Source organism: Ambystoma mexicanum, chromosome 10 (genome assembly GCF_040938575.1).
Source record: "Ambystoma mexicanum isolate Mex_15411 chromosome 10, UKY_AmexF1_1, whole genome shotgun sequence".
In the NCBI taxonomy this organism is placed as follows: Eukaryota; Metazoa; Chordata; class Amphibia; order Caudata; family Ambystomatidae; genus Ambystoma; species Ambystoma mexicanum.
This window is the reverse complement of record NC_090932.1, coordinates 16,529,695-16,547,295: the sequence shown is the minus strand read 5'-3', so window position 1 is coordinate 16,547,295 and position 17,601 is coordinate 16,529,695. Positions and strand designations below refer to the sequence as shown.

Below are 17,601 nucleotides of genomic sequence, written 5' to 3'. Positions count from 1 at the left end.
TCGTCCCGCTATAGGAAGAGAAATCTATGTTTTAGCACCCTGGGTTCCCGCTTTGGAAACCAGGGGTGCTAATGGCCTTTATCCCCCATTTCAGGGGCTGCAATGGATGATAATGGTCCGTATCCCTCATTAGTAATGTATTTATTTATTTATTTACAACACTCCAATGCCCGCAGACATCAGGCTGTGTGGTTACAGAATTTGTTGAAGAAGATGAGGTGGAGGAAGACAGCTTACTACTTCCTGAGAAAGGAACAACCTTTCTGAGAGCTTTGCGGTCATTGGATTTGGTGTGGCGGCGCATGGAGGTGGTCTCTTTGGAGTACTGTCCAGGTAGTCTGCAACTGAGTACAAAATTGCACTCAGTGCATTTCATTTTGGTAGCGTTAGCCTTTGGTACACGCCCAACAGTGGCAAAGAACTGGTACACCCATGATTCGATCTTGGTGCTAGAAGTAGGCACTTCCTCTAATAATAATAACAATACTTTCACATTTATGTAGCGCTATGAACCCTCAAGTATCTGAGCGCTTCTTATTATTACCCACGGTGTGGTGCTCATTTATTGACCTCGGAAGGATGAAAGGCTGAGTTTGGCCCTGCCGGGATTTGAACCTGTGTCAGTAGGCTCTGCAAGCGAGCACTCTACTCGCTGTGCCACTTGACCAACTCTACCTCATCTTCCTGGTCCTCTTCATTGTCTTTGAAAATACTGTGCTTTTTTTGTTGTGAAGGTCATCCAGCTGGTGGTGGAGGTGGCTCTTGTGGAGGAGGGATGGCAATAACTGATGCCATTTTTAAGATAAATAGCAGTTTTGATAACATTCTTCCAAGTATGTACTGTGTTCTAGATTGCTAATGGATAATGAGTATGGAAAGGTGTAGGAGGTGTGCAAGGGACATTTTGAAGTTGAAAGTTCCTAGATCAGTAGAAAATGCAATTCTGAAATGTCCGCGAAGGACGGATCCATTGTGAAGTGCGGACAGGATCTCGGACACGTCATCATGCCGTGCGCCAGCGTATGGTCATGTGGCACTGTCCGGAATGTCTGCAATGAAGTCAAATGTTCGTAGATGTCTACAGATGGAAAACTAGTTGAAATTGTTGCAAAAAGTGTAAAAAAGTGTTAAAAAGGATTCTAGAAGGTGGTAAATGGCAGAGTTTTAATGTGACACTTTGTAAATTGGACACAAATATTGTTATATTTGTTAAGTATGATATTAGTAAGTTGTAGGAAGATAGCATGCACTGGTAAAAACCTATGAAATTCACTGAAAAAACTTTGTTAAAGGGACTTTATGGTTAAGTTGCACTAATAAAAACCTATGAAATTCAGTTAAAAAATGTTGTTCAAAGGACATGATGGTTACAAGTAAAATCGAAAAAAAACCTGAAATGCGCCAGTTATGGTAAGCTAAGCAACCATAACTCGCGCCACCACCGTGCACTGCTACGACTAACACCCAGGACATCAAAGATGACATCACAAATGTCATTGATGACTTAAGAACAGGGTGTCATTCATTTTGAACAGAAATCTCTTAAACGTAGTCAATACTAATCAATACCTGTGATTAGAGGAAGTCCTAGGTTGAGCTGCCTTACAATTGAGCATTGTTGGGTTAAATGACAGATACCTGGCATTGAAGGGTTAACAGTACGGACATATATCAGGGAACGGGGCAGGATGACACAGCCATACGTTTAGTATTTAGAGCTTGCAGTTATTATTTATACATTACATAGAGTAGTCCTTAGGGTAGAATGCAGGTGAGGTGGGTGGGGGGCACTGGGGGCCCCTTCTGTCCCTAGCATATGGGGGCTAAGCCCACTTATGGAACGCTGCAGTGAAAGGAGGGCATTGTTGGCCATGGGGAGCGCATTCCAATGGAGTGGGTAACTAGAGAAGATAGAGACATTGGGAGTAGGCAGATGAGGACGGGTGACTGACATGTTGTGAAGAGATGAGTGGCAGGTTTGAGGGGTAGAGTAAAATGAGATGCCTTCTGCTCGGGAATGTGAGGATGGACCATGGATGCAGGAATTGAAAGGGGGGGAATGTGCACGCCTAAAGAGCCATCCAGCGTGCCTATGGGAGGCAGTGGTGCGGGTGGATCTGCTGATGGTAGGCAGTGGTGCGGGTGGATCTGCTGATTGTTGCCAGTTGTGTGGGTGGATCTGCTGATGGTAGGCAGTGGTGTGGGTGGATCTGCTGATGGTAGGCAGTGGTGCAGGTGGATCAGCTGATGGTAGGCAGTGGTGCAGGTGGATCTGCTGATGTTAGGCACTGGTGCGGGTGGATCTGCTGATGGTAGGCAGTGGTGCAGGTGGATCAGCTGATGGTAGGCAGTGGTGCAGGTGGATCTGCTGATGTTAGGCAGTGGTGCGGGTGGATCTGCTGATGGTAGGCAGTGGTGCGGGTGGATCTGCTGATGGTAGGCAGTGGTGCGGGTGGATCTGCTGATTGTTGCCAGTTGTGCGGGTGGATCTGCTGATGGTAGGCAGTGGTGCAGATTAATCTGCTGATGGTAGGCAGTGGTGCGGGTGGATCTGCTGATGGTAGGCAGTGGTGCGGGTGGATCTGCTGATGGTAGGCAGTGGTGCGGGTGGATCTGCTGATGGTAGGCAGTGGTGTGGGTGGATCTGCTGATGGTAGGCAGTGGTGCAGGTGGATCTGCTGATGGTAGGCAGTGGTGCGGGTGGATCTGCTGATGGTAGGCAGTGGTGCGGGTGGATCTGCTGATTGTTGCCAGTTGTGCGGGTGGATCTGCTGATGGTAGGCAGTGGTGCAGGTGGATCTGCTGATGGTAGGCAGTGGTGCAGATTAATCTGCTGATGGTAGGCAGTGGTGCGGGTGGATCTGCTGATGGTAGGCAGTGGTGCGGGTGGATCTGATGATGGTAGGCAGTGGTGCGGGTGGATCTGCTGATGGTAGGAAGTGGTGCGGGTGGATCTGCTGATGGTAGGCAGTGGTGCGGGTGGATCTGCTGATGGTAGGCAGTGGTGTGGGTGGATCTGCTGGTGGTAGGCAGAGGTGCGGGTGGATCTGCTGATTGTTGGCAGTTGTGCGGGTGGATCTGCTGATTGTTGGCAGTGGTGCAGGTGGATCTGCTGATTGTTGGCAGTTGTGCGGGTGGATCTGCTGATTGTTGGCAGTGGTGCAGGTGGATCTGCTGATTGTTGGCAGTGGTGCAGGTGGATCTGCTGATGGTAGGAAGTGGTGCGGGTGGATCTGCTGATGGTAGGCAGTGGTGGAGGTGGATCTGCTGATGGTAGGCAGTGGTGCGGGTGGATCTGCTGATGGTAGGCAGTGGTGCGGGTGGATCTGCTGATGGTAGGCAGTGGTGCGGGTGGATCGGCTGATCGTAGGCAGTGGTGCGGGTGGATCTGCTGATTGTTGGCAGTTGTGCGGGTGGATCTGCTGATTGTTGGCAGTGGTGCAGGTGGATCGGCTGATGGTAGGCAGTGGTGCAGGTGGATCTGCTGATGGTAGGCAGTGGTGCGGGTGGATCTGCTGATGGTAGGCAGTGGTGCGGGTGGATCTGCTGATGGTAGGCAGTGGTGCGGGTGGATCTGCTGATGGTAGGCAGTGGTGCAGGTGGATCTGCTGATGGTAGGCAGTGGTGCGGGTGGATCTGCTGATGGTAGGCAGTGGTGCGGGTGGATCGGCTGATGGTAGGCAATGGTGCAGGTGGATCTGCTGATGGTAGGCAGTGGTGCGGGTGGATCTGCTGATGGTAGGCAGTGGTGCGGGTGGATCTGCTGATGGTAGGCAGTGGTGCGGGTGGATCGGCTGATCGTAGGCAGTGGTGCGGGTGGATCTGCTGATTGTTGGCAGTTGTGCGGGTGGATCTGCTGATTGTTGGCAGTGGTGCAGGTGGATCGGCTGATGGTAGGCAGTGGTGCGGGTGGATCGGCTGATCGTAGGCAGTGGTGCGGGTGGATCTGCTGATTGTTGGCAGTTGTGCGGGTGGATCTGCTGATGGTAGGAAGTGGTGCGGGTGGATCTGCTGATGGTAGGCAGTGGTGCGGGTGGATCGGCTGATGGTAGGCAATGGTGTGGGTGGATCTGCTGATGGTAGGCAGTGGTGCGGGTGGATCTGCTGATGGTAGGCAGTGGTGCAGGTGGATCTGCTGATGGTAGGCAGTGGTGCGGGTGGATCTGCTGATGGTAGGCAGTGGTGCGGGTGGATCTGCTGATGGTAGGCAGTGGTGCGGGTGGATCGGCTGATGGTAGGCAATGGTGTGGGTGGATCTGCTGATGGTAGGCAGTGGTGCGGGTGGATCTGCTGATGGTAGGCAGTGGTGCGGGTGGATCTGCTGATGGTAGGCAGTGGTGCGGGTGGATCGGCTGATCGTAGGCAGTGGTGTGGGTGGATCTGCTGATTGTTGGCAGTGGTGCAGGTGGATCGGCTGATGGTAGGCAGTGGTGCGGGTGGATCTGCTGATGGTAGGCAGTGGTGCAGGTGGATATGCTGATGGCAGGCAGTGGTGCGGGTGGATCTGCTGATGGTAGGCATGGTGCAGGTGGATCTGCTGATGGTAGGCAGTGGTGCAGGTGGATCTGCTGATGGTAGGCAGTGGTGCAGGTGGATCTGCTGATGGTAGGCAGTGGTGCGGGTGGATCTGCTGATGGTAGGCAGTGGTGCAGGTGGATCTGCTGATGGTAGGCAGTGGTGCGGGTGGATCTGCTGATGGTAGGCAGTGGTGTGGGTGGATCTGCTGATGGTAGGCAGTGGTGCAGGTGGATCTGCTGATGGTAGGCAGTGGTGCGGGTGGATCTGCTGATGGTAGGCAGTGGTGCGGGTGGATCTGCTGATGGTAGGCAGTGGTGCGGGTGGATCTGCTGATGGTAGGCAGTGGTGCAGGTGGATCTGCTGATGGTAGGCAGTGGTGCGGGTGGATCTGCTGATGGTAGGCAGTGGTGCGGGTGGATCTGCTGATGGTAGGAAGTGGTGCGGGTGGATCTGCTGATGGTAGGCAGTGGTGCGGGTGGATCTGCTGATGGTAGGCAGTGGTGCGGGTGGATCTGCTGATGGTAGGCAGTGGTGCGGGTGGATCTGCTGATGGTAGGTGATGCTGCGGGTGGATCTACGCATGTAGCGTGTGAAGTTGAGGATTTATGGAGGGGAGCAAAAGTGTGGTAGACCAAAATGTTTGCTAGCGCAGTAATCTAGTATCTATTACTGTAGCCGCCCATGTCCGTTATGCCGCAGTTACATAATGTGTAGTATTTGCTTCTACTCTTCTCACCAGGTCTTGAGCATGGCCAGAGTCTACTAAATGATTTGGGAATTTTTAACAAAGGGAACATGTGCTTGACCACTAAATGTAAAGTTACACAGGAATGGCATCTTGCGTTGCTTCACTCTTCAAGGTTCCTTGCACATGCCACTCACAGCCTTAAAAAAAAAAAGCATCTCACGTCTTCGAGTGAAGGTTGTTTGCTTTACATTGGAAAATTTATCAATGCTTCAATTGATAAGTAGCTGTATTTGATACGATTATTGAAGAACAGACTCGAATAAGGTGCATCTTTTTTTATTGTACAACTGGTTTATTACAACCAATTGTACAATTAAAAAGAAGGTGCATCTAACAGGGGGCTTTTAAGCTCTGCTCTGTCTTCTGTGCGCTTTGCTGAAGAAGACCCTCCAGTGTCATTGGTGGCAGAAGGTGGGCTGTCTGTCTCTAGACTTTTGCAGAATGCTGGGATCTTACCTGAAGACGTCAGTGCTGCTGTACCAGGACTGCTCCTGCAGGAGGAGGAAGGCGCTCATCATGAGAACGAGGCTGCAGATGTAGTTGGTCACCGTTGACACCAACACAGGCAGAGACATCAACTTCCTCACGGGTCTGTTTGGCGCCAGCTCTGGACAGGCTTGGTTCAAAGTTACTCAAGGGCGAGAAAAAACAAACAGCTCTTAGCATAAGTAATCCACACGGTGACGTTTACAATCCTAGCACACAGGCAGAATGCGCACATTCTCACGGGTCGCTATGATGAGGATTCTAAGCTACTAAACAACATCTACCTAGAAGTCCAGGCCTGGGTGGCCACCAACAGTCTGTGCCTTAACGATGATAAGGCCGAGCTCCTGATTGTTGGCACTCAGGTACGTCTGAATAAACTTGACCAAAGCTACACATCCTTTAATGTATCTGTGCAGGACTGAAATCTCGGCACTGGCTCCGAGTGGCTTGCGAAAACCCTCTGCATTTTCCACAAGGCCTTCTGGGGCCTAGGGCCTCAATACCTTCAACTCTGTCTTCCTAAATATCTTCCTTCTCGAGCTCTCCACTCATCTGCCTCCAACTCCCTCAGGGTCAGTTGCTTCTCCAAGCAACAAATTGGTGGTAGATCTTTCTTCAGCTGGGGCCTCCCTCTGAAACAGCCTCCCTGCCTCCCTTAAACTTGAGGAGAGCCATCTCTGGTTCCGGAAGCACTTCAAAACCTTTCTCTTTGCTTCTGCTTTTTCTCCTCCTCTCCTCTGCTGACCTCCTGGCTGTCACAGGAACTGCACTGATTACCTGGATACCCTCTGATCTCGGGTCCAGGTCCCTCCCCCGCCAACTGCACACCTGCACTGCCTGCCTGGCAACCCCCACACTTGGGGACTGTTTCTGGATCCCTACAGTACCCCTACCAGCACTTGACACCTGATGTCTGCACTTACCCATGCACTTGCCACCTGCTGTCCGTTACTTTTACTTATTGTTATTATTCTCTTCCCAGGTACTGCACTGTCCCTGCCCCTTCCCATGCACTTGCGCGATCTGAATGGCACCTGGCCTAGTAGGACTGTTGTCTGCCCTCCCTTTGTTCCCCCTCCCTTGCCTCATTGTGCCTTGAAACACGTGTGTAATGCGCGTTATGAATGCCATATCATATCATATCATGTGCGCGGGCTTACTTGTCAAGTAAGTGAGGAAGGCGACTCCCATTTCTTGAGTGAGATACTGATAGTTTCCAAGGAGTCTGCTTTGCTATAAACAAACAGAAAGACAAACACATCAGGTTAGCAACAACATATACAGTAGGAGATCATGTCAAGGTCATGCATTCTGGAGCTCTGTGACAGTTCATGGCTATTAATTAGAAATAGCAGTGAATTCTGTGGGGGGGGGTATAACATGCTCTTTGCATGGAGTTGTCCGGTTCCATTGGGTTCTTTTCTGCCCACCAGAAAATAATACACACCCTTCCACATGTTTTTCATACGTGTGGATGTGTGGCAGGTGTGGGCGAAGCAGTTACGCAGATTTGCATCAGAGGTAATCAGAGAACCCAGACGTTTCCAAACAATCAGAGTGATAAAATCATTATCCGATTGGCTTCTATTTTCCTGCCTCTGATTGGAAGGAACACAGCTCATTACAGCCAACCTCCGTGTTTCATGGTGAAGCCAATCATGGACCACTTTTTGAAATGACTGGTTCTGCTCTATGATATGATTGGTTATTTATAACGCACTTAATACCCAGAGGTTTCTAAGTGCGGTCCTGGGGATCGCACCCGTGTTGCTCTGTATCATCTTGCTTCCAAGGCGAGCACGTTGCCCCTAAGCTACCTTCCTGAGACCTATCCTTTCCTTGATGGGTGTTGGAGTGAAAGGAGGAAGTGTTGCCATTCTGTGTGGGTGGTAGGGGGCGGAGGGAATTCCACTATCCCCGTCCCAATCGACCGCTGGTGAGTACGAGCCAATCATTATGAATCCGAAAAGATGTGAGGCCTGGAGCAACATGTGAATGGATCAATATTCCCATCTTCTGCTTCTTAATAACGTGGATGGATGTTCCTCGCCCACTATCGCCACAGGGCAGGAATGTTTACCTGCTTTCGGGCCTTATCCGAGGAGAGGTCAAAGCATGTCAAATGAAAGATAAGGATGGTTTAAATAAGATCAAAGGAGATGATATTGCAAACGAAGCAACAAACTCCTTCAAAAAAGGGATTATTAAACATTAAAGCTCAAAGTACTGTGAGCTATGAATTACCCTTTAGGGTTTCTCAACGAGCCCTGAACTATAACACCTACATTTGAAATAACTAAAAACCTAAACCGGGAAAAGGGACAAAGAAAGCAAATCAGGAAATGACAGAGAGTACAGACAGCACAATGTAACCATCACACGACTCTTGGAACTGTCGCCTGGTGCTTTCTAGAAAGATCACAAGGAGTTCCCAGTTAGGAGAAAGCTGGTGGTGACATATTCCCTGTGGAAGGATGGGAGAGTCTGAGAATTCTACAAGTGAAGAATTCGAGAAGGAAGGACTATCTTCCCCGCCATGGACTGATGACCATCACTGTACTGTCGACCCCTGTATGCTCAAGCCCATCCCCCCTTCAGATGCAGTGGGACTGAAAAGCGATCACCTGGATACATATGCCCACTTGTGCTGCTGTGCCACCGCTATGTTAGTTATTATATTATTAGCACGTATCAACATGTCTGTCCCACAAGCTCTGTGGTGGAATCCATTATTCTTCTAATGGGCTTTTACTCTGAGGGTCATCGAATCCACCCCAGCTGCTGTGTAGCAGTATCCATTATTCTTCTAATGTAGTGTGGGCCTGAGGATCATCATGTCACCCCACCTGCTGTGCAGCAGTATCCATTATTCTTCTAATGTAGTGTGGGCCTGAGGATCATTGTGTGACCCGACCTGCTGTGCAGTAGTATCCATTATTCTTCTAATGTGGTGTGAGCCTGAGGATCATCATGTCACCCCACCTGCTGTGCAGCAGTATCCATTATTCTTCTAATGTGGTGTGAGCCTGAGGATCATTGTGTGACCCGACCTGCTGTGCAGTAGTATCCATTATTCTTCTAATGTGGTGTGAGCCTGAGGATCATCATGTCACCCCACCTGCTGTGCAGCAGTATCCGTTATTCTTCTAATGTAGTGTGGGCCTGAGGATCATTGTGTGACCCGACCTGCTGTGCAGTAGTATCCATTATTCTTCTAATGTGGTGTGAGCCTGAGGGTCATCGTGTCACCCCACCTGCTGTGCCGTAGTATCCATGACTCTTCTAATGTGGTGTGAGCCTGAGGGTCATCGTGTCACCCCACCTGCTGTGAAGTAGTATCCATTATTCTTCTAATGTGGTGTGAGCCTGAGGGTCATCGAGTCCACCCCAGCTACTGTGCAGTAGTATCCATTATTCTTCTAATGTGGTGTGAGCCTGAGGATCATCATGTCACCCCACCTGCTGTGCAGCAGTATCCATTATTCTTCTAATGTAGTGTGGGCCTGAGGATCATTGTGTGACCCGACCTGCTGTGCAGTAGTATCCATTATTCTTCTAATGTGGTGTGAGCCTGAGAGTCATCATGTCACCCCACCTGCTGTGCAGTAGTATCCATTATTCTTCTAATGTGGTGTGAGCCTGAGAGTCATCATGTCACCCCACCTGCTGTGCAGTAGTATCCATTATTCTTCTAATGTGGTGTGAGCCTGAGAGTCATCGTGTCACCCCACCTGCTGTGCAGTAGTATCTATTATTCTTCTAATGTGGTGTGAGCCTGAGGGTCATCGTGTCACCCCACCTGCTGTGCCGTAGTATCCATGACTCTTCTAATGTGGTGTGAGCCTGAGGGTCATCGTGTCACCCCACCTGCTGTGAAGTAGTATCCATTATTCTTCTAATGTGGTGTGAGCCTGAGGGTCATCGAGTCCACCCCAGCTACTGTGCAGCACTATCCATTATTCTTCTAATGTGGTGTGAGCCTGAGAGTCATCATGTCACCCCACCTGCTGTGCAGTAGTATCCATTATTCTTCTAATGTGGTGTGAGCCTGAGACTCATCATGTCACCCCACCTGCTGTGCAGTAGTATCTATTATTCTTCTAATGTGGTGTGAGCCTGAGAGTCATCATGTCACCCCACCTGCTGTGCAGTAGTATCTATTATTCTTCTAATGTGGTGTGAACCTGAGGGTCATCGTGTCAACCCACCTGCTGTGCCGTAGTATCCATGACTCTTCTAATGTGGTGTGAGCCTGAGGGTCATCGTGTCACCCCACCTGCTGTGAAGTAGTATCCATTATTCTTCTAATGTGGTGTGAGCCTGAGGGTCATCGAGTCCACCCCAGCTACTGTGCAGCAGTATCCATTTTTCTTCTAAGGTAGTGTGGGCCTGAGGATCATTGTGTGACCCCACCTGCTACGCAGTAGTATCCATTATTCTTCTAATGTGGTGTGAGCCTGAGAGTCATCATGTCACCCCACCTGCTGTGCAGTAGTATCTATTACTCTTCTAATGTTGTGTGAGCCTGAGGGTCATCGAGTCCACCCCACCTGCTGTACAGTATTATCCATTATTCTTCTAATGTGGTGTGAGCCTGAGGATCATCGTGTCACCCCACCTGCTGTGCAGTATTATCCATTATTCTTCTAATGGTGTATGAGCCTGAGGGCCATTGAGTCCACCCCACCTGCGGTGCAGTAGTATCCATTATTCTTCTAATGTAGTGTGAGTCTGAGGGTCATCGTGTCACCCCACATGCTGTGCAGTAGTATCCATTACTCTTCTAATGCGGTGTTAGCCTGAGGGTCATCAAGTCCACCCCACCTAATGTGCAGTAGTATCCACTATTCTTCTAATGTAGTGTGAGCCTGAGGATCATTGTGTCACCCCACCTGCTGTGCAGTAGTATCCATTATTCTTCTAATGTGGTGTGAGCCTGAGGGTCATCATGTCACCCCACCTGCTGTGCAGTAGTATCTATTATTCTTCTAATGTGGTGTGATCCTGAGGGTCATCGTGTCACCCCACCTGCTGTGCAGTAGTATCCATTACTCGTCTAATGTGGTGTGAGCCTGAGGGTCATCAAGTCCACCCCACCTGCTCTGCAGTAGTATCCATTATTCTTCTAATGTGGTGTGAGCCTGAGGATCATCGTGTCACCCCACCTGCTTTGTATTAGTATCCATTACTCTTCTAATGTGGTGTGAGCCTGAGGATCATCGTGTCACCCCACCTGCTGTGCAGTAGTATCCATTATTCTTCTAATGTGGTGTGAGCCTGAGGATCATCATGTCACCCCACCTGCTGTGCAGTAGTATCCATTACTCTTCAAATGTGGTTTGACCCTAAGGGTCATCGTGCCCACTCCACCTGCTATGCAGTGGGATCCTTCACTGTACTATTATGCTCTGACCCTGAGAGTCACTGGGCCTCATTACACGGATGGTGGTAAGGATTTACCGGTATCGGTAAAATACCGGTACCGGTAAATCCTTACCGCCTTACTACGAGGTCCCTTTGCGGGTTGGGGGATTTAACGCCTGCTTTTTGCAGGCGTTAAAAACCAACCCGCAAAGGGACCCAGGGAGCTAATTACGGTACCGCAATTTGCGGTACCGTAATTAGCGCCTTCCCCATTCCCATTGAGCTCTATGGGGCAAAAATGGGAATGGGGAAGGGCAATGGTGGAAGGGGGAATTACCACCCCGCCAACCTTGGAATGGGGCGGTAATTCCCCTTTCCGCCAAGGCGGTGCCGGTATTTTACCGGCATGAACCATGGCGCTAATAGCGCCATGGTTCTCCGCCATCCGTGTAATGAGGCCCACTGTGTCCCCCCACCTGCTGTGCATTGGGATCCTTCACCGTACTGTTATGCTATGCCCCTGGGGGTCACTGTGTCCCCTCAAATGCTGTGCAGTAGGATCCTTCACTATGCTATTATGCTCTGCCCCTCGGGGCACTGTTTCCCCCCAAATGATGTGCAGTGGAATCCTTCACTGTACTATTATGCTCTGACCCTGAGGGTCACTGTGTCCCCACTCCTGCTGTGCAGTGGGATCCTTAACTGTACTGTTATGCTCTGACCCTGAGGGTCACTGTCTCTCCCTTCATGCTGTGCTAGGGGATCCTTCACTGTACTATTATGCTATGACCCTGAGGGTCACTGTGTCCTCCCTCCTGCTGTTCAGGGGGGTCTTTCACTGTACTATTATGCTCTGGCCCTGAGGGTCACTGTGTCCCCCACTTGTATTAGTATCCATTATTCTTCTAATGTGGTGTGAGCCTGAGGGTCATCGTATCACCCCACTTGCTGTGCAGTAGTATCCATTATTCTTCTAATGTGTGGTGAGCCTGAGGGTCATCATGTCACCCCACCTGCTGTGCAGCAGTATCCATTATTCTTCTAATGTGGTGTGAGCCTGAGGATCATCGTGTCACCCCATCTCCTATGCAGTAGTATCCATTATTCTTCTAATGTGGTGTGAGCCCTAGGGTCATCGTGTCACCCCACCTGCTGTGCAGTAGTATGTATTATTCTTCTAATTTGGGGTGAGCCAGAGGGTCATCGTGCCACCCCACCTGCTGTGTAGTAGTATCCATTACTCTTCTAATGTGTTGTGAGCCTGAGGGTCATTGTCTCACCCCATGTGCTGTGTAGTAGTATCCATTACTCTTCTAATGTGGTGTGAGCCTGAGGGTCATCGAGTCCACCCCAACTGCTGTGCAGTAGTATTCATTATTCTTCTAATGTGGTGTGAGCCTGAGGATAATCGTGTCACCCCACCTGCTGTGCAGTAGTATCCATTACTCTTCTGATGGTGTGTGAGCCTGGGGGTAATCGAGTCTACCCCACCTGTGGTGCAGGAGTATCGATTATTTTTCTAATGTGGTGTGAGCCTGAGGATCATTGTGTCACCCCACCTGCTGTGCAGTAATATCCATTATTCTTCTAATGTGGTGTGAGCCTGAGGGTCATCGTATCACCCCACCTGCTGTGCAGTAGTATCCATTACACTTCAAATGTGGTTTGACCCTAAGGGTCATCGTGTCCAGCCCACCTGCTGGGCAGGGGGATCCTGCAATGTACTTTTATGCTCTGACCTTGAGGGCCACTGTGTCCCCCCTCTTGCTGTGCAGTGAGATCCTTCACTGTACTATTATGCTCTGACCCTGAGGGTCACTGTGTCCCCCATCTGCTGTGCAGTGGGATCCTTCACTGTACTATTATGCTCTGCCCCTGGGGGTTACTGTGCCCCCCCTAATGTTGTGCAGTAGGATCCTTCACTATACTATTATGCTCTGACCCTGAGGGTCACTGTATCCCCCCACATGCTGTGCAGGGGGATCCTTCACTGTACTATTATGCTATGACCCTGAGGGTCACTGTATCCCCCCACATGCTGTGCAATGGGATCCTTCACTGTACTATTATGCTCTGCCCCTGGGGGTTACTGTGCCCCCCCTAATGTTGTGCAGTAGGATCCTTCACTATACTATTATGCTCTGACCCTGAGGGTCACTGTATCCCCCCACATGCTGTGCAGGGGGATCCTTCACTGTACTATTATGCTATGACCCTGAGGGTCACTGTATCCCCCCACATGCTGTGCAATGGGATCCTTCACTGAACTATTATGCTCTGACCCTGAGGGTCACTGTATCCCCCCACATGCTGTGCAGGGGGATCCTTCACTGTACTATTATGCTATGACCCTGAGGTTCACTGTGTCCCCCCTCCAGCTGTGCAGGGGGGTCCTTCACAGTACTATTATGCTCTGACCCTGAGGGTCACTGTATCCCCCCACATGCTGTGCAGGGGGATCCTTCACTGTACTATTATGCTATGACCCTGAGGTTCACTGTGTCCCCCCTCCAGCTGTGCAGGGGGGTCCTTCACAGTACTATTATGCTCTGACCCTGAGGGTCACTGTATCCCCCCACATGCTGTGCAGGGGGATCCTTCACTGTACTATTATGCTATGACCCTGTCGTTCACTGTGTCCCCCCTCCAGCTCTGCAGGGGGGTCATTCACTGTACTATTATGCTCTAACCTTGAGGGTCACTGTGTCCCCCACTTGCTGTTCAGTGGGATCCTTCACTGTACTATTATGCTCTGACCCTGAGGGTCACTGTCTCCCCCCACATGCTGTGCAGGGGGATCCTTCACTGTACTATTATGCTATGACCCTGAGGTTCACTGTGTCCCCCCTCCAGCTCTGCAGGGGGGTCATTCACTGTACTATTATGCTCTAACCTTGAGGGTCACTGTGTCCCCCACTTGCTGTTCAGTGGGATCCATCACTGTACTATTATGCTCTGACCCTGAGGGTAGCTGTGTCCCCCCTCCTGTTGTGTAGTGAGATCCTTCACTGTACTATTATGCTCTGATCCCGAGGGTCACTGTCTCCCCCCTTTCTGCTGTGCAAGGGGATCCTTCACTGTACTATCATGCCCTGGCCCTGAGAATCATCGTGTCCGCCCCTCCTGCTCTGGAGCGGGATCCTGCACTGTACTATTATTCTATGACCCTGTGGTTCACTGTATCCCCCTCCTGCTGTGCAGGGGGGTCCTTCACTGTACTAGTATGCTCTTACCCTGAGGGTCACTGTGTCCCCCACTTGCTGTTCAGTGGGATCCTTCACTGGACTATTATGCTCTGACCCTGAGGGTCACTGTGTTCCCCCTCCTGCTGTGCAGTGTGATCTTTCACTGGACTATTATGCTCTGACCCTGAGGGTCACTGTGTCCCCCCTCCTGCTGTGCAGGGGGTCCTTCACTGTACTAATATGCTCTGACCCCGAGGGTCACTGTGTCACCCTCATGCTGTCAAGGGGGTCCTTCACTGTACTATTATGCTCTGACCCTGAGGCTCACTGTGTCCCCCACTCGCTGTGCAGTGGGATCCTTCACTGTACTATCATGCTCTGACCCTGAGGCTCACTGTGTCCCCCCTCCTGCTGTGCAGGGAGATCCTTCACTGTACTATTATGCTTTGCCCCTCGGGGCACTGTTTCCCCCCAAATGATGTGCAGTGGGATCCTTCACTGTACTATTATGCTCTGACCCTGAGGGTCACTGTCTCCCCCCTCATGCTATGCAGGGGGATCCTTCACTGTACTATCATGCTCTCACTCTGAGGGTCACTGTGTCCCCCCTCATGCTGTGCCGGGGGATCCTTCAATGTACTATTATGCTCTGATCCTGAGGGTCACTGTGTCCCCCACTTGCTGTTCAGTGGGATCCTTCACTGTACTATTATGCTCTGACCCTGGTGGCCACTGTGTCCCCCATCTGCTGTGCAGGGGGGTCCTTCACTGTACTATTATGCTCTGACCCTGAGGGTCACTGTGTCCCCCTCATGCTGTCCAGGGGGATCCTTCACTGTACTATTATGCTCTGACCCTGGGGGGCACTGTGTCCCCCACCTGCTGTGCAGGGGGGTCCTTCACTGTACTATTATGCTCTGACCCTGAGGGTCACTGTCTCCCCCCACATGCTGTGCAGGGGGATCCATCACTGTACTATTATGCTCGGACCCTGAGGGTAGCTGTGTCCCCCCTCCTGTTGTGTAGTGAGATCCTTCACTGTACTATTATGCTCTGATCCTGAGGCTCACTGTCTCCCCCCTTTCTGCTGTGCAAGGCGATCCTTCACTGCACTATCATGCCCTGGCCCTGAGAATCATCGTGTCCGTCCCTCCTGCTCTGGAGCGGGATCCTGCACTGTACTATTATTCTGTGACCCTGAGGTTCACTGTATCCCCCCTCCTGCTGTGCAGGGAGGTCCTTCAGTGTACTAGTATGCTCTTACCCTGAGGGTCACTGTGTCCCCCACTTGCTGTTCAGTGGGATCCTTCACTGTACTATTATGCTATGACCCTGGGGGGCACTGTGTCCCCCCACCTGCTGTGCAGGGGGTCCTTCACTGTACTATTATGCTCTGCCCCTGAGGGTCACTGTGTCCCCCCTCCTGCTGTGCAGGGGGTCCTTCACTGTACTATTATGCTCTGACCCTGAGGGTCACTGTGTCACCCTCATGCTGTCAAGGGGGTCCTTCACTGTACTATTATGCTCTGACCCTGAGGCTCACTGTGTCCCCCCTCCTGCTGTGCAGGGGGGTCCTTCACTGTACTATTATGCTCTGACCTTGAGGGCCACTGTGTCCCCCCTCTTGCTGTGCAGTGAGATCCTTCACTGTACTAGTATGCTCTGACCCTAAGGGTCACTGTCTCCCCCCTCATGGTGTGCAGGGGGATCCTTCACTGTACTATCATGCTCTTACCCTGGGGGTCACTGTGCCCCCCTGCTGTCCAGTAGGATCCTTCACTGTACTGCTATGCTCTGACCCTGAGGGTCACTGTGTCCCCCCACAAGCTATGCAGTGGCATTCTTCACTGTACTATTATGCTCTGACCCTGCAGACGGAAGCAAGACGGCACAGAGCAACCCAGGATTGATCCCTGGGTCTGCGCTTAGAAACCTCTGGGTATTAAGCGCATTGTAAGTAACCTATCATATCATATTTGCTAGCATCTCTCAGAGCGCATTACAGTAGTCTAGGCATGATTGTTGGCTTTACTAAGGTTACGCAATTGTTTGAAGATACATAAGGTTTGACTAACCTCAGTAATGTCAAATGATACTGTTACTTTTCGATTGTACTATCAACCTGTGCGTCAGCATCAAGGGAGAACTCGAAGAGGACACTAAGGGCCTCATCACGAGTTTGGTGGTAACACTTAAATGTGGCGGTAGCGCTATGTTCGCCAGATCATGGCCTTGGCTGATTTCCCCCAAGCGCTGAGCTGGGGGCAAATCTGCCGCAAATTTGCCGATTTTTGGCGCTATTACCGCCCGCGGGAAATCAGTCAGCGGTAATAGCGCGAAAATTCCCCATTGGGCCCAATGGGGAATGAGGAATGAGGAATTCCCGAATGGGCCCAATGGGGAATGGGAACCAACCGTTCCGCCAAACCTGTGATCCGGCGCTATTAGCGCCGGAGGGTTTGGCGGTAGCGCTAATAGCCCCAGCACTAATAGCGCCGGGGCTATCGCCCAACTCGTGATGTGGCCCCAAGTGTTTTAACTCTATCTAGTACTTCAATAAAATTGTCCTCAATAATGAAGCTTGAGAATTTGGGGTATAGTTTTGCCCTTGCCTCTGTTGACCCAAAAGTCAGGAGCTCAATTTTTGCACTGTTTAGGCACATCCAATTTGCTGACATCCAACATTTTACAGCCTTACAGATGCTTTAGATCTTATTAGCATTGGTGGTGTAATTGCCACTCAGTTCCAGGAACAGCTGGGTGTCATCAGCGTAGTTTGTAAATTGTGCTCCCATTTCTCTGAGTAGGTCATAGAGAGGTTGAATATAAACGTTGAAGAGGGCTGGCAAAAGGCACGCACCCTGTGGGATCCACAATAATTTGTGCTGGGTCAGAGGTGGCATGACCCCAGCAGATTTTAGATTTTCTATTGGTGAGAAAGGTACTAATCTAGTCAGTGGCCTGCCTGGAGCAGCCTCCTATACTGGATAACGTTTTCAAGAGCCTCTCGTGATCGAGAAGATCAAAGGCTTCTGACAGATCAAGTAACATCAACAGCCCAGTCTTGCTCCCATCGATAAAACCTAGCTTCTGAGTATGAAATTCAAACAAGGCACTCTGAGTGCCATAGTTAGATGGGAACCCTGACAGCCTAGGATGCAGAATATCAGAGTGATCTAGGTACTCCCGGAATTGTATCGTTCAATTTTGTCCACAATTATTTGTAAAAAAGGGACATTAATAATAGGTCTCAAATTGCCAGTTACTTTGGGATTTCGGTCCATATTTCTTTAGCAA

At 50.6% G+C, this 17,601-nt stretch overlaps 1 protein-coding gene across 2 annotated transcripts in view; it reads right to left on the bottom strand.

Moving 5' to 3' along the window:
- Positions 1-17,601, bottom strand: part of LOC138491105 (probable cation-transporting ATPase 13A4) — an 891,483-nt gene that overhangs the window by 186,861 nt on the left and 687,021 nt on the right. For both annotated transcript variants that reach the window (XM_069617424.1, XM_069617425.1), the window contains 2 exons: positions 6,916-6,988; positions 5,723-5,897 (listed from right to left, as the gene is read on the bottom strand). In XM_069617424.1, coding sequence (XP_069473525.1) covers positions 5,723-5,897; positions 6,916-6,988 — 248 coding nt within the window. The remainder of the gene's footprint in view (positions 1-5,722; positions 5,898-6,915; positions 6,989-17,601) is intronic.